The sequence below is a fragment of the Haliotis rubra genome, unplaced genomic scaffold (assembly GCF_003918875.1).
Source record: "Haliotis rubra isolate DU_JTF1 unplaced genomic scaffold, ASM391887v1 Scf26, whole genome shotgun sequence".
Lineage (NCBI taxonomy): Eukaryota > Metazoa > Mollusca > Gastropoda > Lepetellida > Haliotidae > Haliotis > Haliotis rubra.
Window position 1 is genome coordinate 1,862,590 of NW_025766669.1, and position 21,491 is coordinate 1,884,080.

The following is a 21,491-nucleotide window of genomic DNA, read 5'->3' on the forward strand; positions in this document are numbered from 1 at the left end:
AAAGAACAGCTTTGCTTTAAGATAATGAATGAAAGACGCCTGGCGTAGCACCATGGTAACATTACTGAACACTATCAAACTATCATGGGTCATCACAGATAGCCAGGTCACGGTATTAAGGCTCTTCTGACCACCACACGTGCTCTCGTTTGGGGCTGGCGCCAGGAGAGACCACTAACTGGGGGCATGTGTTACAAAGGTGGGTTGCGAGCGGCGAGCTTCTATCATTACCTTGAAACACACACCCAAACGCAACCGTACTTGATCGGGAGCGTGTAATGGTATTGCTGAAGACACCAGAGAGACCCTTAGAGACACAAGCTACAGGGCAAATCGAGACAGGGGTGACACACGGGAACGTTTATTCGAGACCTGCATACGCCAGAGAGTATCCCCCAAAATGAGCAAAGACACGGAGGTAAAACAATTTCAATTTGTTAAAAAGTTTATCAGCTGTGACACTTTTAAGCCACTAGAAGAGCAAATGTTTCAACAGTGGTGTCAATATTTCCATACTAAACATTCACAAAATCCAGGATTTACTGATTTATTCTGCATCTTTATTAAATTTAATTTAAACATTTAGTTTTTATAATCGCTAAGGTGATTTCCACAATGGATCAATGCTTAAATTACCTCACTGTGCCTGCACCTATTGTTCGAGGTAGAGGTTCAGTCGGCCGTGGTAGATAGGTTAACAATTTGGGGATTAACTATAGTCTGTTAAGTAAAGTAGACCTCAACTCCTGAAATACTCTGTTCACATAATTTATTCATGTACATGCATATAATAAGATCCACAACATAACATATTTTTTCACTTGACATTCTATCCATTTAGAGAATGTATTCTCTGTTCACATAATTTACTCATATAGAGACCCGTGAAGATCCGGGGTAGAATAGGTCTTCAGCAACCCATTCTTGTCATAAAAAGCGACTATGCTTGTCGTAAAATGCGACTAAGGGGATCGGGTGGTCAGGCTCGCTGACTTGGTTGACACATGTCATCGGTTCCCAATTGCGCAGATCGATGCTCTTGCTGTTGATCACTGGATTGTCTGGTCCAGACTCGATTATTTACAGACCGCCGCCATATAGCTTGAATATTGCTGAGTGAGGCGTAAAACTAAACTCACTCACTCACTACTCATATACATGCCTATAATAACATACGCATGTACATTTAAACCCCAATTAAATGCGACTCAGCATATTCTATGGCACTTTTCCTCCTGGTCAACAAGTCCTTTTTCTCAGCTTACCCATCAATTCTTCTTGGTAGATTGTTGGAACAGGCTTGCTCTTATTTCGAACTTTAGATTTCAGGCTGGATAAGAATTCCTGAATGACAATATCTTTGTCGTTTCCAGTATGGATGTGAATATCATGATACTTTGTGACGAAGTGGTTGGATGTGTTTATCGTTGCCGAACAGTTCTTTCTACAGCAACGCTTGTGTACAGTTGTGTTTCTCCTGCCCTTGATGCTAAATCTGTGGCCATTATGAACAAGGTTCTGTCCACCTTGGGAGGTAGGAACAAACCGAACATTTACTTGCACATTTGCCATTTCGCAATGACCAGTGTGACCAGTCCAAGCAATTTATATACATGGCAACACTGGCACTTACCACTCAAAACTACTCTCATAAAAACATATTTAATCAATGACATTCTTTAAAGGTGTGCGTCCATCGGGTAGCCATCATAATTTGACATTGACTTAACGTCTAGTGACGGAGTGACGTCCCTTGATTGGGTCGGACGTGCAGAGATTTGGTCCACTGAAAAAACTCTAAAATTGTACCTTTTCAACCTTTCCAACCTCAACCTACGCCCTGAAGCCAATAGGTAATGCAATTTAGTGTACAGGACCCTGCTAATTACCGTTTTTAACCATGGGAGTGTCTACAGAGGCATGGAGGATGAGAATTGGCATTTTCACCCAACCATGCGGTCTCCGACAAGTCGGCCATGTTGAAAAACCCGCTACACACCATGGACGAAATGGTCACGCTCTAACCATGTGGGCTATCGGCTCTTGGCGACAACTTTGGTTCTCCATACTATATATCAGCTGTCATTCGCTCAGAACATTCTGCAACTTTCTGGAGATATTGAACTTAACCCGGGTCCGCCTAAACAGGACGCCAAGCTATACAAGTCATTGAAGGAAGATATACTGAGTGATATTCTACAAGAGTTTCGCTCTTTTCGTGCAGAATTGTCTCGGGAGATTTGTGATATCAGAGCTGACACGCACAAGTTGAACACGAGTGTAACTAATATACAACGTGATATAGACACTATCATAGGTAATCATGATTTAAATATAGAATAACTAAACATACACTAGAATGTCACTTATGGGACAACTGTACGAAAGAACAGTCTATGATTCTAGAAAATTTACAATTAGACGCTCTAAGAACGATTTGTGGAGCCGTGAGAGGAACTACAAAATGAATAATAACCTTACTCCACACTACTTATCTGATTTAATTCCAGAACATGTTTCAGTTTTAGTTGTTATAATTTGAGAAATACTGATAGTATTCGCACAATTCGGTGCCATATAGAGTCGTATGCACGCTCCTTTTAACCAGACACCATACGTTTATGGAACAATTTACCAACCGAAATAATTAACTCACAATCAGTAAATTCGTTCAAAACACGATTACAGGCCAAACAAAGAAATATTCTCTTTGATAAACACTTTGGATCTAATTATTGTCAAAAAATCCATGCTCTCCTCAGGTTGGGTTGTAGTGACTTGAACGCTCATTGTTTTGATAGACATATCTCAAATAATCCGAATTGTGCATGTGGGTATCCGTGGGAAGATTCTCTCCATTACTTCTTTCCTTGCCCTTGTTATGACTTAATAAGATCAGATAAATATTTTTACACTAATGGTTTTGACTTCAGTTCTCTATGGTAATCAAACTTCAAGCAACATCATAAATCTGCTTATTTTAGACTCTGTTCACCAATACATACTACTTTCAAATAGATTCAAATTATTCTAAACTGTAACTAGAGAATCATTTAATGTAATTTTGTAAACCTTTTCCTGTTATTATGCATTTCATGCCTTTGTGGAAATAATATATCTGGAGTTTAACATGTACGCCATTATTGTTCATAAGAACATTTCAGACGGAAAACAAACTCTGAAAGATAAACTTCAGCACAATCTACTTTTTGTCTTTCCCAAATATATCCAAAACCATATTAATACAAAAGGGATCTTATTCCTGAAGTCCAGTTACATTTTCCATTAACTGACAATTGCAACAACATATAGCTTTTGGGGGGAAATCGGTAATCAGGCATATTAAAGTACTTTTACTTTATACAAGTTTTATAGACGGTTATATAACGTGGGTATCTACCACATTCTCCTCGCACAACGTGATTGGAAGTTGCGGACTTAACACCCAAACACCGTTTACACGTAAGAACATGTACTGATTCAATTTGCTTACAATATGACAGACCCCAGATCTCCAACCCATACATTAAAATTGGGGTAGAGAAGAAAATATTAAAAAACAGTTTCAAAGGCAGTGGCTTGAGTTGTGGCAATGAGCTCAAAATAGTAAATAGGGAACGTTTGGCTTGTATTAATACATTATCAACATGCTTTGACCAAGACAGAGTTTTGCAAAGACAACACCTAAATATTAATAATGTGTAAGACATTGCAAATTACAACCTTTATAGTACCACTTTTCATGTTTACAGAGTTATCAGCCACTCTTGAAGACAATGACTTTGTTCTTTTCCATATTAACAGATATATTATAATTATCACAATAATTTTCAAGATAATTAATGCCTTTCTGAAGTCCAAATATTGTGTCTGAAATAAGTATGACATCATCCGCAAATAAAAGAAGGAAAACCTTAATTATATCTGGGTGAAGTTGGATACCTGGTTCACAACTTGACTCAATTTCGAGAGCTAAATCGTTGATGAAAAGGCTAAATAAGAGCGGGTTCAAGATACATCCCTGTTTTAAGCCCAAACCACATGTAAATGTCTACCTCGTATATGTTGTACAAACAACCTTTAATTACAACCAGTAATTACAGTCCATAAGTTTCGACTGGCACTTGCTAAATTTCGCTGTAGCTCACATTCTTTTGGCCATTGAGGAAGGCAGATATCCCAGTGTACCAAGGAATGAAAGAATTTGTAAAGTCTGTAACTGTGGTTATATTGAAACAGAATATCATTTTTATTGATCTGTACAGTTTTTGATAATCTACGTCAATGGTACATTGCCAAGAAATACTATTAATATCCTACTGTGACAAAATTTAATATACTCATGTCTTTTTACCAAACATCTGTTGTTAGAAATTTAACCAGGTTTATTTATCATGCCTCGCAGCCTAGCCAGGCTTGTGGTCCTTGTAACAACATACAGGGTGCAGGCACAGTGAGGTTAAACCGTCTCTGATACCAATCACTTAACTTAGTTGTCTTTAAAAAATATTTAACAACCTGCTCAAGCTGGGTTTAGAGTAGACTAATGCTTAGTCTCTGAATAGATATAATTTTTGATAGTAACAAACAAACCTATTATAAATTGAAAAGGAGCCCCAGGGAGACAAGAGATAGACTTGCTTTATTTAGGGCTTTAGCACTGCAGGGAAGGCTAGGCTGTGGGGGAAATAATGTGGTTCAGGGACTGTGAGACAGACTAGGTTTAGAGAGTAATTCTCCACTGTTGACAATGTATTTATAATTTATAATCTGATGAAAATATTGAACGATAGGAAACAAAAACTCTATTGTGCCTTCATAGTAGGGCTGGGACGGGTCCAAATTTCCTACTCGGGTATCCCACCCCTATTACCCTACCCTACCAGGATATCCGTTATGATAATTCCTGACATCAAATTTGTAAGAAATGGCAATATATTCTTCAGCTCGAGGGCTAAATTTTTCTAAGTTTTTCAATATCTTAACCATGTAAGGTGAGGTGAGATTGGGTTTAACGTCGTGCTTGAGAATATTTCGCTCATATGACGATGTTCATGCGTGTGTATGTATATGTGCAGCTGCTTGTACTAGACCAGACTGAAGCTGGTTTTATAGTGCTAGCCCACTGAGATACCATGCCGCAGTGAAGCATGGATACCCAAATCAGACACATTATACTGACTCGAGAGCCGACCAGTCCTTGTTGTACCCATTAATGCCGAGCGCCAGGCAGGGACCAACAAGTACCATATTTTAACGTCTTTTGATATGACGCAGTCGGGGATCGAACCAAGCGACCTTCCGCTCTCCGAGCGGACGCTCTAACCACTACACAACGGAGGCGGTCTTAACCATGTAATATATTCAAGAGAAGTGACTGTAATTATGTCTAAATCTTCAAAGTCAATACAACCTTTTAATCATGAAAGAATAATATATTATATTGTTTAATCTTTTAGTCACATGATCATAACGGGTCCGGGTATTGAGACGGGTACCCGGTGTCCAACTCATTACCAACCCGTCCTGTTCATAGACAAAAAGCTTTCGATATTGTTTGGCGACTGGAATTGTGGAAAAATGCAAACGATCGGGAAAGAGGTTACCATAAAATGGGGAACCATAAAAAGCACAAAAGTTAAATTTCATTTGGATGGTAATTTACTTGACATAGTCGATAGTTATACCTACCACGGCATAACGCTCAATAGAAATAGGAAACGTATCAAGCTTTAAAACTGTAAGTAATAGTGCTTCAAAAGCTATGAATATATATTAGACAAAACTGGACTCTCGTATGTTTTGAAAATCCCTCAATTTGTACAACCCAGTGGCTGGTCTCTCAAAAGTTGAACATATTTATCCCAAACTGGCAAAAGAGATGAAAGAGCGTGTCAATGGTGCACCTCCAAAAGCATCGGAGATGAATATCATTATATTTTTAATTGCAAAGGACTAGATACTTTTAGGAAACACCCACTCATTTAACCTTTTATCCCGATATAACAAAGTTTACAAAATATTATCTCCAAAAGAATCTCGAGACTTAGTAAATTTATCAAAATATGTTACACATCTATCACTGATTCTCAGAAAAAAAATGTTAATATGTTGCTATCTTGAATGTGAATTTGTATTTGTATACGTTTATGTATATATGCTCTTTGTACCACCAAGGTGGTTTATGTGAATAAAGAATTGAAGTGATTTAAGTAGTAAGGAGACCTGACTCTGGGGACAGACATCACATCTCGTTATTGTGTATTGCTTTTGTTTTACACCTAGAATTCTCGTCAACATGTACAATCAATTGTTATTATTTTGTGTTTATTTAAATGAAGTCGTCCTTCCCCTCCGATGTAACGATGAGACAGAAGACAAGGGAGAGAACCGCGAGGACCCTATGGCTGTGGGCAGTGCAAACCCAAGTAGGTGTCATCCATACACTAACGCTTTGTCTCTGAATATATATAGTTTTGATAGGAACAATTAATTAAATAGAATAGGAGCCCCAGTTAGATTCAGAACCTAAGGAAATTTAGACTTGCTTCACTGAGTGATTTAGGATTGCAGAAAGGGCGGAAGAAGGGAAAATAATGTGGTTCAGGGACTGTAAGACAGACCAGTGGAGAACCAACAACATGACGCCTTATTCTAAACACACTTCCTTCTATATGGTGTATGTTATAAACATACCCGCTTGCCGAATGTAAATACGACGAATCACTTCAGTACACATTCTGTGGCGGTGACACTGCCTAGTGGTTCGTTCGTTACGTTTCGATTCCTACATGGGTACAATGTGTGAAGCCCATTTCTGGTGTCCCCGCCGTGATGTTGCTGAAATATTGCAAATGACTGCGTAAAACTAAACTCACTCACTACACATTCGGTTCGTCCTTAAACCTTCAGCTAAATAAAGTGCCAACTTTCTGTTTCTTGCTAAGGATATTATTGTATTGACATGCACCGCTGTATACCTATAGAAACTTATTAGCGAATAGTGAGTGAGTGAGTGAGTGAGTTGGGTTTTACGCCGCAATATTCCAGCAATATCACTGCGGGGACACCAGAAATGGGCTTCACACATTGTACCCATGTGGGAAATCGAAACCAGGTCTTCAGCATGGCTTTAACGTTTGTTCCTCAGTAAACCAAAAATATATTGAAGTCAGGACATGAAAGAACTATTTTGGGTGGGCACAACGGGTTCTTATGGGATACCTACATCTTGCATAAATGTCACATCCTTATGTAGGGGACACCAAAAATGGGCTTCACGCATTGCATCCATGTGGGGAATCGAACCTGGTCTTTAGCTTGACGAGCGAATGCTTTAACCACTAGGCTACCACACCGCCCCTTATCAGAGAGTGACGACGGCATGTAGTAAGATCCGTTTTCATTTCATCGCCAGAGCCTTGCAGTGCATGAACACCATCCAGGCACATGTCGTCTGGCAGTGTGTCTTCAACTTCTTCGAGGGTTTTATCGTTAACGGCATCATCAACGTTGTCATCGTTGCCTTGGAGACGCGATATGCCCTACCCAGCAGCCTGTCGGGTCTCATCTCCAGCAGCAACGACTTCTGCACATTCCTCGTCATCCTTCCTATCAGCTACTTCGGGGATCATCGGCACAAACCGGACTGATGGCCGCTGGGATCGTCCTTATGGCTCTTGGGAGTCTTGTCTTCGCTCTTCCCCATTTCATAGGAGGACGATACGAGTACACTCTTTCCAGTAATGCATTAATCTTTCAGTATATACGTTACATATACAGAGTTGTGTCCCTTGGCCGTGCATGGATCCGCTGATCAGAAGCACAGATTCTTCCCGATTATGGTCCTTGGTCTGTCAGCATTATACATCAGTGCATGTTAGGAGGAACAATTTATTTATGGATAGACAACTGAATTATTACAATTGTTCCTCTTCATCATACCAGCTTCTAAAAGCCACTTAAAGAATTTATGAGAACATGCAGTGTGCGAAATAGTTTCCAAATTTTGCTACCCAGTCGGACTAGCTACGCCTGAAAGTTACTAGCCCACAAAACAATTCATTAGCCCGAACTTTGAATGTAGACACGGGTTTCATTGATGAACATTTTTATCGATTTTTAACTGGATCGGGTGGCGAGACTCAATGACTTGGCTGAATGATATTCCTTAGACATCACAGTAATGTCTGGTCCAGACTCGATTAATTACAGACCAGCGTCACAATGCTTGAAAGATGAAAGAAATATATTTGTCTTATCGACTCTACACGTTCTACTTAACCCATGCTTGTCGTAAGAGGCGACTAGTGGGATCGGGTGGTCAGGCTCGCTGACTTGCTTGACCATTGTCATCGTATCCCAATTGCGGAGATCGATGCTCATGCTGTTGATCACTGCATACATTGTCTGATCCAGATACACCGCCGCCATATAGCTGGAATATTGCTGTGTGTGACGTCAAACAATAAACAAAGGAAACAAACACAACACCATGGTATTGCCGTTATAAAACGAATGACCCGTGAAGATCCGAGGTAGAATAGGTCTTCAGCAACCCATGCTTGCCACAAAGGCGACTATGCTTGTCGACAGGCTCGCTGACTTGTTTGACACATGTCATCGTATCCCAAATGCGCAGATCGATGCTCATGCCGTTGATCACTGGATTGACTTGTCCAGATTCGATTATTTACAGACCGCCGCCATATAGCTGGAATATTGCTGAGTGCGGAGTAAAACTAAACTCACTCTTTCAATCACTATAAAACAAATACTCGAAATTAAGGTTGTGCACAAAATATTGGGGGTAACCCAGAGTCGCTTGCTGATCACGCACCTTACGGTCCATAAGGGTGCTCTATTTGATTGTAACTGACCAGATGCTATTTGGTTTACAGACAACGGAATGACAAACACATCCTCTAATCTTTGTCTGCCGAATTCGTCTCTTTCTGAATCCTGCCTCGAAACAAGCCAATCAAATTGGTCACCTCTCTATGCCCTGTTTCTGATTGGCCAAATGTTGCTGGGAGTAGGAGCGTGCCCCTGTTTACTATTGGTTTGACGTATATTGATGAAAATACGACGACGAAGATGACCTCCTTCTACACCGGTAAACACTTGCATGTAATTTGTAATATTCATGTATGTATACAGTGGAGTCGTCTAAACAGACAACCACACTGAACAATGTTAATTTTGTCGAGCATGATCAGTGAGACTGATAGCTGCTATCCATCATGTCTCCGAGCCCGAGGGATACTTGGCAGAGTAGTTTCCTGCAGGAAGAGACGATTAATGAATATTCATTGGCCATAGTGTGTTGCTGGTGTGTTGCCTGGTGTTTTTTCTGTTTCAAAACTGACCTGGTAGAAAGTGTTACATTTGTGTGACTTGGTTGAATGTGTTACTATGTGTGACCTTGTAAAGTGTGTTACATTGTGTGACTTGGTAGAAAGTGTTACTTTGTGTTACCTAGTAGAAAGTGTTACATTGTGTGACTTGGTAGAGAGTGTTACTATGTGTGATCTTGTAGAAAGTGTTACATTGTGTGACCTGGTAGAAAGTGTTACATTGTGTGACTTTGTATAAAGTGTTAGTTTGTGTGACCTGGTAGAAAGTGTAACATTGTGTGACTTGGTAGAAAGTGTTACTTTGTGTGACCTGGTAGAACGTGATACATTGTGTGACTTGGTAGAAAGTGTTACATTGTGTGACCTGGTAGAAAGTGTTACATTGTGTGACCTGGTAGAAAGTGTTACATTGTGTGACTTGGTAGAAAGTGTTACTTTGTGTGACCTGGTAGAAAGTGTTACATTGTGTAACCACGTAGAAAGTGTTACATTGTGTGACCTGGTAGAAAGTGTTACATTGTGTGACTTGGTAGAAAGTGTTACTTTGTGTTTACCTAGAAGAAAATGTTACATTGTGTGACTTGGTAGAAAGTGTTACTTTGTGTTACCTAGTAGAAAGTGTTACATTGTGTGACTTGGTAGAAAGTGTTACTCTGTGTTACCTAGAGTAGAAAGTGTCACATTGTGTGACTTGGTAGAAAGTGTTACTTTGTGTTACCTAGTAGAAAGTGTTACATTGTGTGACTTGGTAGAGAGTGTTACTATGTGTGACCTTGTAAAGTGTGTTACATTGTGTGACTTGGTAGAAAGTGTTACTTTGTGTTACCTAGTAGAAAGTGTTACTTTGTGTTACTTAGTAGAAAGTGTTACTTTGTATGACTTGGTAGAAAGTGTTACTTTGTGTTACCTAGTAGAAAGTGTTACTTTGTGTGACCCGGTAGAGAGTGTTACTATGTGTGACCTTGTAAAGTGTGTTACATTGTGTGACTTGGTAGAAAGTGTTACTTTGTGTTACCTAGTAGAAAGTGTTACTTTGTGTTACCTAGTAGAAAGTGTTACTTTGTGTTACCTAGTAGAAAGTGTTACTTTGTGTTACCTAGTAGAAAGTGTTAGTTTGTGTGCCCTAGTAGAAAGTGTTACTCTGTGTTACCCTAGTAGAAAGTGTTACTTTGTGTGACCTGGTAGAAAGTGTTACTTTGTGTAACCTAGTAGAAAGTGTTACTTTGTGTGACCTGGTAGAAAGTGTTACTTTGTGTGACCTGGTAGAAAGTGTTTCTTTGTGTTACCTAGTAGAAAGTGTTACTTTGTGTGACCTAGTAGAAAGTGTTACTTTGTGTTACCTAGTAGAAAGTGTTACTTTGTGTGACCTGGTAGAAAGTGTTACTTTGTGTGCCCTGGTAGAAAGTGTTACATTTTGTGACCTGGTAGAAAGTGTTACTTTGTGTGACCTGGTAGAAAGTGTTACAGTGTGTGACCTGGTAGAAAGTGTTACTTTGTGTGCCCTGGTAGTAAGTGTTACTTTTGTGACCTGGTAGAAAGTGGTACTTTGTGTGACCCCGTAGAAAGTGTTACATTGTGTGACCTGGTAGAAAGTAACGCTTCTGCTCAAATGTACTGAGGAATTCAACAGTTTAACCTTACAAACTCGTGAAAGAATTCAATGAGAGATATGTCAACAATATTGATATATTCATCTATTCATTATCTCCCAAATAAAAAGCAACTGTCTTGCTAATCTCAGTGTCCACTTTCAAGGGTGGACCTTCTTCGCCGCTGCAGTTGGTGTCGCTGTTGGTTACGTGGTAGGTGGACAGACTCTTAGCATCTTCGTCGACATCAACACCGTGGATCCGAGCAGGTCAGTAGGCGACACATGTCTCTACAATCCAGCTATTCACATTCCCTACAATCCAGCTATTCACATGTCCCTACAATCCAGCTATTCACATTCCCTACAATCCAGCTATTTAACAACACAACATGATATGGCTGAATGAAACACTCGAGTATCGTTAAGTATCTCTTAGGATAGGTGCGTGTACAACTAGAGTTTCTATACTTAGAAGTGGTGTAGAATGTTTAACAATTTAACCATGACCCTACCCCTGTACCTCCAGCATCCCCCTCACGCCAGCTGACCCCCAGTGGGTGGGGGCGTGGTGGATCGGCATCCTGGTCACATTCGTCGCCTTCCTCCTCGTCTCCATTCCATTTCTTGGATACCCGAAAAAGCTTCCAGGTGAGAACGGCTTCAGAGACGGCCCTGTGTGTTTGACAGTTTCGGAGATGCATACAGACGCCGCCTATATTTACAGGCGGAACTGCTGTCTAAATGCAAACCTGATCATAGTGACACATACCACAGATTAAACCTTGATAACACTTATATACTACATGTATTTAACAGAAGTTACGAACTACTGTTACTTTCATTTTGCTATAAATAAACCCATGAAGGTATGGGTTAGAATTCATTTCAGCAACCCATGCTTGTCGTAAGAGGTGACTAACGGGATCGGTTGGTCAGGCTCGCTGACTTGGTTGACACATGTCATCGGTTCCAAATTTCATAAGTCAATGCTCATGCTGTTGATCACTGGATTGTCTGGTCCAGACTCGATTATTTACAGACCGCCGCCATATAGCTGGAATATTACTGAGTGCTGCGTAAAACTAAACTCACTCACTCACTACTATAATTAATCTTGTTTATTTTATGTCGCTTTTGTTTTTAGCTGTTTGTATATATTTGTATTGACTTGTGTGGACTTTGAGGGTTTATTTGGGTTGTTTGTTTTGGCTTGAATGGTTTTCAATTTCACTTGGACATTATTACGCTAATTTACAGTTTTCGAGTTGTCTGCCAAAACCATTTCATGTATGATTTTTACCCCGGAAATTCAAATTGTCCCTATTAGTTAACATGTAAGAGTGTCCATACGGTCATTATATTTGCAAGACAGACTGGACATATTCTCTCTTCTTTATCGTCACTATATGGCTGAAATAACGCCCACGCGACGTTAAATATTAACCCCTCACCTTCTTCTTTAAGTATTCGGTTACAGATCAGTTATTAGAACTGTTTAGGGTCTCTGTACTTTGTCAAAGTATCACCACTATATTATCAGAGAATATCTCAAGCATATTCTCTTTCTTCAGGCTATGCTGAATTGAACCGGAAACGGAAGTCAGAGGCGCACAGTGACGGGGCGGAAGATGTAACAGCTACACCAGGCTTTGGGAAGAACATAAGGGACTTTCCCACTGCAATGCTGCTTCTTGTATGTGGATGGTTTGTTTGTTGGTTCATTTTTGTTTACCGCCGCACACAGCAATATCCCAGCTATATGGCAGCGATCTGTAAAATAATCGAATCTGGACCAGACAATCCAGTGATCAACAGCATGAGCATCGATTTATACAATTGGGATACGGTGGTATGTGGTTGGTTCTGCTGTTGAACACTGACATAATGATTACAAACGACATTTTGTAACTTCATTATCCTACGAGTCTGCAAGACTGGAAACCTATAAACTTGTATCATGAAAGTAGATTTTGAATACTCACAATTTACAATTTCAGTTTAAGAACCCGACCTATGTTTTGACGTGCCTTGGAGCAACTGTAGAAGCCATGATCATCACAGGATTAGCAACATTTGGGGCAAAACTGCTACAGCAGAAGTTCCATGCCGACATCGCAACAGCAGGCCTTATTATGGGTACGTAGAACACAGAGACAAAGTGAGATTGGTTTACGCCGCCACAATATTCCATTAATATCAGGGTACCCCAGAAAAAAAAGCCCCACACTTTGTAACCATACGGGAATCGAACCCGGGTCTTCCGAGTGACGAGCTAATAATTTAACCGCTACGTTACTCCAACGCCCAAGGAAAACCTGCTTAGTACTGTTAGCAGGTGTCCGAGGCTGGTAGGGGAGTGCTGGTTCAATATTGTATGTAAATGTAGTTATAGTGTTGGATGCTGGCTGGAAGCTGTTGCACTGGAACTCGTTATTGGTCAGTGAATATAGATAGGGGCCCTCTACACGTTTGTAGAGATGGCTACTCGCCATCTTGCGGGTCTTGTACACATCGACATCAGGTCTATTTGATTATGGTAAGCTTATTGTCATGCACATTTCTGGGTATAGATTCTGACTCTGATTAATGTCACTTACAGAAATATAGTTTATTTCCAGATCTGGAAAAATGTTATTAAAGGTGAACGGAAGTAGACTTCAGCCGAGAATACAACGAGTCTCCTGGTTGGCTTAAACAGCGCAGTCGCTGGAATCAAAGAAATATGCGCGAACGCTGATGTGTTTTATTTTTATTAATGGCGAATAACGTTCTTTTTCTCAACTAAGGAGAAGCGTATTTTCATGTAACTGGCCAGTAACGAGTTCCCGAATGTCGTTGTTGCTGCAGGTATTGTGACGGTGTCAGATTTCTGCGGATGTTAATAGTGCTATGTTGTTGCAGGTATCGTGACGGTGTCGGGTTTCTGCGGATGTTAATAGTGCTATGTTGTTGCAGGAATCGTGACGGTGTCGGGTTTCTGCGGAAGTTAATAGTGCTATGTTGTTGCAGGTATCGTGACGGTGTCGGGTGTTTGCGGATGTTGATATTGTGATGTTGTTGCTGCAGGTATCGTGACTGTTCCGGGTGCTGGTGGGGGTATGATCCTGGGTGGGTACCTCGTCAAACGGTTGGATCTGAAATGCCGGGGTATTCTGCGTCTATGTGCCGCTTCTGCTGCTGTGTGTATTGTCTACTGTTGTCGCCCTCCTTCCTGGCCTGGTGTGAAGACACTCCCCTATCCGGCATCACAACGTCGTACCAAGCCGGCATGTCAGTATCGCACCTAATCCATATACACATACAGCTCCCGTAAATTATGCGATCATGATAAAAGTGAATTGAAATCGGACATATTCTTATAGACCTTGACGTTGACTGTTTTGCGTGCCCCCTAATGCCTCCTGTTTTGCGCCTTCCTGACGTCGATTGTCTTGCGTCTCAAAGACGTGGATTGTTTTGCGCCTTCCTCACATCCATTGATTTACGTCTCAACGACGTGGATTGTTTTACGCCTTCCTGACGTCGATTGTCTGGAGTCTCAATGACGTGGATTGTTCTGCGCCTTCCTGACGTCGATTGTCTTGCGTCTCAAAGACGTGGATTGTTCTGCGCCTTCCTGACGTCGATTGTCTTGCGTCTCGAAGACGTGGATTGTTCTGCGCCTTCCTGACGTCGACTGTCTTACGTCTCGATGACGTCGATTTTTTTATGTCCTGGTGTTGAATGTCTGTCTCCTATAAGTTGATTTAATTTTGTTTTCCTTAGCTGTTGACCCCATACTCTCTGGCGTTGACTGTTTGTGTCCCCTGAGGTTGACTCATTCACTTTCTGCAGATGAGTATTGTTTGCTTAGCGTGGATGAGGGTTGCGTGTCTCAATGGGGATGACTGTAACGTGTCGCCATAGCGATGATTGTTTTGTCGCCATAGCGATGATTGTTGCATGTCTCCATGGGATGATTGTTGTGTCTGTACGTTGATGCTTATGCTATACAATATTCAGAGACAACCCAGTTGGAGGTCTAACATCAGACTGCAACTCTGGGTGTGGATGTACTACCGCCGGGTACGAACCGATATGTGTCAACTCCACCGTCGTCTACTTCTCTCCATGTCACGCGGGGTGTACCTCATTTACAACGCTGAATGGAACAAAGGTAAGGTATTGGATTAGACTAGAAAACCGTCTCAGAAACGAATCCGTATGTAACTTCAACACGCAAATTAGTCACAAGACGTTTTGGATACATGGCCGTATATCCAAGATGGTGTTGTGTGGCATGTGGAGTGTGAGTGGGTTTTAGAATGACGCCCCTTTGAACAGTATTCTAGTTATAAGTACTCCGAGTGTCAGTATAAGGGACCGTTCCTAATTTTTGGTTGTCAATGTAAGGAAACAACGTGTGGTTGTCAATGTAAGGAAACAACGTGTGGTTGTCATTGTAAGGAAACAAGCAACATGTGGTCAATGTAAGGAAACAAACAGCAAGTGGTCAATGTAAGGAAACAACGTGTGGTTGTCAATGTAAGAAAACAAACAGCAAGTGGTCAATGTAAGGAAACAACGTGTGTTGTCAATGTAAGGAAACAAGCAACATGTGGTCAATGTAAGGAAACAAACAGCAAGTGGTCAATGTAAGGAAACAACGTGTGGTTGTCAATGTAAGAAAACAAACAGCAAGTGGTCAATGTAAGGAAACAACGTGTGGTTGTCAATGTAAGGAAACAAACAGCAAGTGGTCAATGTAAGGAAACAAACAGCAAGTGGTCAATGTAAGGAAACAAACAGCATGTGGTCAATCTAAGAAACAACGTGTGGTTGTCAATGTAAGAAAACAAACAGCAAGTGGTCAATGTAAGGAAACAACGTGTGGTTGTCAATGTAAGGAAACAAACAGCAAGTGGTCAATGTAAGGAAACAAACAGGAAGTGGTCAATGTAAGGAAACAACGTGTGGTTGTCAATGTAAGAAAACAAACAGCAAGTGGTCAATGTAAGGAAACAAACAGCAAGTGGTCAATGTAAGAAACAACATGTGGTTGTCATTGTAAGGAAACAAGCAACATGTGGTCAATGTAAGGAAACAAGCAACATGTGGTCAATGTAAGGAAACAAACAGCAAGTGGTCAATGTAAGGAAACAAACAGCAAGTGGTCAATGTAAGGAAACAAACAGCAATTGGTCAATGTAAGGAAACAACGTGTGGTTGTCAATGTAAGGAAACAAACAGCAAGTGGTCAATGTAAGGAAACAAACAGCAAGTGGTCAATCTAAGGAAACAACGTGTGGTTGTCAATGTAAGAAAACAAACAGGAAGTGGTCAATGTAAGGAAACAAGCAACATGTGGTCAATGTAAGGAAACAAACAGCAAGTGGTCAATGTAAGGAAACAAACAGCAAGTGGTCAATGTAAGGAAACAACGTGTGGTTGTCAATGTAAGAAAACAAACAGCAAGTGGTCAATGTAAGGAAACAAGCAACATGTGGTCAATGTAAGGAAACAAACAGCAAGTGGTCAATGTAAGGAAACAAACAGCAAGTGGTCAATGTAAGAAACAACGTGTGGTTGTCATTGTAAGGAAAGAAGCAACGTGTGGTCAATGTAAGGAAACACGCCATTTCAGGTTGTGACGCCACATCTCGTCTATTTGGGCTGGGAAAATGTCTAGTATTAAAGAAGGTGACACATGATGTCATTTTCACTGATCAACCCAAGTTCTTCAATCACGATAAATACGTGGCCAGAAACGATATAATTGCAGAAGGAGAGAAAGCTATAGTGTGGTTGTATGGCGGCATCAAGGAGGAAACGCTTGATTCGCTTGTGTGACAAAGTATCCAAAAGTACTTCTCCTATGGATCCACAGACTCTTCCACCGACATCAGCAGCTGCAGGTTACCACAGTTTCCATGTGTAGGTGGTGGCATGGAAGGGAAAACGTCTCAGCCTGAAACCCGAGAACGGGGGTTGGCACATTCTGATGGAAGGTGTATGCCAATACAAACCAATCAGCCAGCAGCACCACCAGAACTGCGGGATGTGATTTGCTGCAGTTGCAAGAAAGATTGCAACACAAGGAGATGTATGTGTAGAAAGCAGATCTGCATTGCGCCACCATATGCAGAGAACGCCGTTGTACAATTTGCAGAAATACCCAGTTGCCCGATGTATCAGAAATGATGAAAATGACGTTTGAATTGTGACATTGGCGTTTCAATCAGAACTATTCATTTCAATATCTGACTGACTGACTGAGTTTGGTTTTACGCCGCTTTTAGCAATATTCCAGCAACATCACGGCGGGGGACACCAGAAATGGGCTTCACACATTGTACCCTTGTGGGGATTCGAACCCGGGTCTTCGATGTGACGGGTGGCTTTAACCACTAGGCTACCCCACCCTTTGTGTAACCTCAACAAGCAACTTGGGCGCTACGCCTGTCGCAAGTCAGTGTTAACGTCAATTCATTTGGAATATACCCTAGAACGATGGTAGTGTCTAAATACGCTGTTTGCGAACTTTATATGACGTCGTGTTTTAATGCCATAAATGTGAGAATCTTTTTATTTTTGGCGGCCATTTTGGATTTTTTAGAATGAATTATTAAGCAAATCATGTTACAACATATATTACGTGAATCCTTGCTGCCAAATACCCCAGTTTCAAAACTTAAATCATCCAAATGTGTCTTCTGAGAGCATATATATCATACATTATTGATATTTGGCGGCCATATTTGATTTATGCAATTTAACAAATTTCCCACGCTGGGATTCCTTAGGACTTTTGGTATGGTGTCCTAGGGACCTCATAGAAATGCACTGTGGTGAAAACATTTCTGTTACAATTTGTTCCAAGTCAAATGTTACTTTGCCTTGACTATTCAAATGTTCCAGAAGTCGAAGGTGGTTATAAGTAACTTGGCCAGCCAGTGCGCCATACCCAGACCTCTAATAATAATTTTTTAACTGGTATACACCAACGTAGTCTTCAGATGGTGAGAGCCAAAAGTTAGTTAAAGTAATGCATGAGGAATGGTCTGTAGCATTTGGCTGATACGTGGTATGTATGCAATGTTTCAGATTTACGACAACTGTTCTTGTTTCAACAAGAAGCTACCCAGTTACAGTACCCCGAACAGTTCCATGATCACCCGGGAGACTGGGGCCATGCGGTTGGTTCAATCAGGGACATGCGCAGAGGGCTGTTTCTGGCTCTACGTGTTCTCTGTGATGTTCTTCTTCATCATGCTGTTTACCTTTAGCACGATGGCGCCCACGGTCTCTGTGCTATTCAGGTGAGCACAACAATCTTGGGTGCCTGCCTTCAGACCACTCTTTCTTGTTGTTCTATGCAGTTTGTTATGTTAATGCAAATGCATACCACTGAGACCCGTGAAGATCCGGGCTAGACGTGGTCTTCAGCGACCTATGCTTGTCGTAAGAGGCGACTAACGGGATCGGGTGGTCAGGCTCGCTGGCTTGGTTGACACATATCATCGCATCTCAGTTGCGTAGATCAATGTTCATGAGATTAATCAATGGATTGTCTGGTCTAGACTCGATTATTTACAGTCAGATTTGATTGACTCCATTTTGGTCAGTGCCTCCGTTTTGAACAATTGTCTCCATTCTGGACGTCCCTGTTCGATGTCATCTGTGTTTTGAAAAAGGAATGTAACAGTTAACCAACACTTAACTGTGAAATAATGTGTACATTGATGCAGATGATTTCTTCTACAGAACAGAACAGAACTTTATTACACTCAAGGCTATATGCATACCATATTGAGGGTTAACAGGAAAACATCTTGAGTAATGGCGGATAAAGGTATAACTGGACAGGTTAATTAGTATTTGATTGTAAATGGTGCATGATAATATTACAAATTTGCGCAATACACTTATTTTATGGCAGTTAAATAATTGAGTGGCTTTATATAGAGATCGAATTTGATAATAATTTGAGATGTACATTTTTCTATACCAAACAGGTGTGTACCTCACAAGCAGCGTTCTCTAGCCCTGGGGCTCCAGCTGCTGATTGCGCGGCTCTTGGGTGAGGGTTTATCCACTGTCGGTTATATCCCCATCCAGTAGTGGGGTCCAGGAGTTGGTGGGTCGGATGGTTGTGGTCTTACGTTCACCTCTTTACTCCCGCCTTCAGCTGAAGGTTAGCACCTGAAAGGAAACACGCCAACCACTCTAAAAACCCGATCCCTTTTCTTAGTTAGTGAGTGAGTGAGTTGGGTTTTACGCCGCACTCAGCAATATTCAAGCTGTATGGTGACGGTCTGTAAATAATCGAGTCTGGACCAGACAACCCAGTGATTAACAGCATGAACATCGATCTATGAAATTGGGAACCGATGACATGTGTCATCCAAGTCAGCGAGCCCGACCACCCGATCCTGTTAGTCGCCTCTTACGACAAGCGTGGGTTACTGAAGATCAATTCTAACCCGGATCTTCACGGGTCTCCCTTTTGTTAAGCTTTCACACCTCTGAAAACAAGCCCGTGAAATCCGAGTTAGAATTCGTTTTCAGCAACCCATACTTGTCTTAAGAGGCGACTAACGGGATCGGGTTGGTTTACATATGTCATTGTATCCCAATTGTGTAGATCGATGCTCATGATATCAATCACTGCATTGTTTTGTCCAGACTCGATTATTTGCAGACCGTCGTTACATAGTTGGAAAATTGCTGAGTGCGGCGTTAAACAACAAACAACAAACACGTCTGAAAACCTGTAACTCCACCACCACAAATCATATTTTAAACATCGTAAATTCGCCTTTTAGTTAACACAAGGTGCCATCGCTTCCAAGTGATTTACCCAAAAACTGTTCATAATCTCGCAGAGCCGGCATTGTTCAATAGACTAACGGCAGAATTTTACGACATGAAAATGGCTGACGTGTAATGCATTCTTACCACTTGGAAATATATAATGTAAATAAATAAACTCTATTCTTGTGTAATGATGCAAATTACTGAATGAAAAAAACTATATGTATATTAGTTCTCATTTATAATTCATTTAGTCCTTAAAAATACGTTGAGAGCGAAATATAAAATATATTTAAAATAAAAGTGCTTCAAAAACTGGTGCTTGCCAAATATTGCGCATCCGCCGGCAAACAACTACTGAAAAACTCTCAACATCTTTGGACTTGACATACTGACATACTGACTGACTGACTGAGTTTGGTTTTACGCCGCTTTTAGCAATATTCCAGCAACATCACGGCGGGGGACACCAGAAATAGGCTTCACACATTGTACCCATGTGGGGATTCGAACCCGGGTCTTCGGCGTGACGAGCCAACGCTTTAACCACTAGGCTACCCCACCGCCCCAGCAATGATATAGCTAGTAGGGATGACACATCAGTGAGCGGCGTCAAAGTCATTGTTTCGAGAACATAAAATTACATAAAAGGGTACTATTACGTATTTTAAAGTATGTGGTGCTGTTTTGTAGGCCCAGAATTTTCTGATGATTATTGAAATGTTTTCGTGACTGTTATTCTAAATGCAGAAGCATGTTCTGGTCTTTAAGAAGACACACCACTTCTGAATAAATAAGATTTAACAAAACCGTTCCATGTTTCATCGAGTAAATGTTGTGTTGACTCTACAGTAATAGAACATATTCAGTTACCTATACGTGTAATGAAACTTAAAATGATGTCATAAAAAGTGTTTCCTGGCCCTAGGCGCGTTGCAACTCTGTGAACTATTTGTTTCGCCAGGCACCACTCCCGGACCGGTGTTACTGGGAGCTATCCTGGACAGCACCTGTGAGGTGTGGCAGTCGTCGTGTGGGGAGAGTGGGTCGTGCTGGGTGTACAACAACTACAGCATGGCGTACCGGGTGTTGGCCTGGTGGGCGGGACTCAAGGTCCTCAGCATTATCTTCTATGGGCTCGCGTCTAAAGTGTACAAAGCACCGCCTGATGAAATAAAACATTAAAAGTACTTCGTGTGTTTTTGTTTGTTTGAGTAAAGCTGCATTCAGTATGACGATATTTATTATGATTTTGTTAGTTTGTTTGTTGTTTAACGCTGCACTCAGCAATATTCCAGCTATATAGCAGCGGTCTGTAATAAGCGAGTCTCGACCAGACAAGCCACTGATCGACAGCATGAGCATCAATCTACGCAACTGGAATACGGTGACATGTGTCAACCGAGTCAGCGAGCCTGACCACCCGATCCCGTTAGTCGCCTCTTTAATTCAAATCTCTTTATTCCATTACTGAAGAGGCCACAGGCCTATAGTACAAAATATAAAAACAATAATGGCATACAATCACAATGTTTGCAAACGTTATTTTCTTTGTTCAAAAGCATGGTGGATATACATACCAAGTTTACGAATATAAGTTGTATTATTAGAGTTCATTATCAAATTAAATTTAAACATGGTAGGACGTGAATAGTAATATTAAGCTAGAGACTTTCTCTCAAATAAACTGAACATGCTTAATGCACCATCTGTTCCCATTGACCGCGCCCATCGCTTGCATAGCAAGTCCG

The 21,491-nt window shown here is 41.1% G+C and overlaps 1 protein-coding gene across 1 annotated transcript; it reads left to right on the plus strand.

Annotated features, from left to right (window-relative positions):
• Nucleotides 1-91: 91 nt before the first annotated feature.
• LOC124279996 (solute carrier organic anion transporter family member 4C1-like) lies at nucleotides 92-20,930 on the plus strand. The gene is given in 16 exon segments (XM_046715876.1): nucleotides 92-418; nucleotides 6,342-6,428; nucleotides 7,418-7,644; nucleotides 7,647-7,742; nucleotides 8,901-9,038; nucleotides 9,041-9,115; nucleotides 11,112-11,214; nucleotides 11,474-11,595; nucleotides 12,519-12,640; nucleotides 12,945-13,083; nucleotides 14,014-14,111; nucleotides 14,114-14,217; nucleotides 14,950-15,103; nucleotides 18,031-18,245; nucleotides 18,942-19,006; nucleotides 20,705-20,930. Coding segments are annotated over 14 exon segments (1,866 nt in total). The 5' UTR covers nucleotides 92-418; nucleotides 6,342-6,428; nucleotides 7,418-7,430; the 3' UTR covers nucleotides 20,926-20,930.
• The last annotated feature ends 561 nt before the right edge of the window (nucleotides 20,931-21,491 follow it).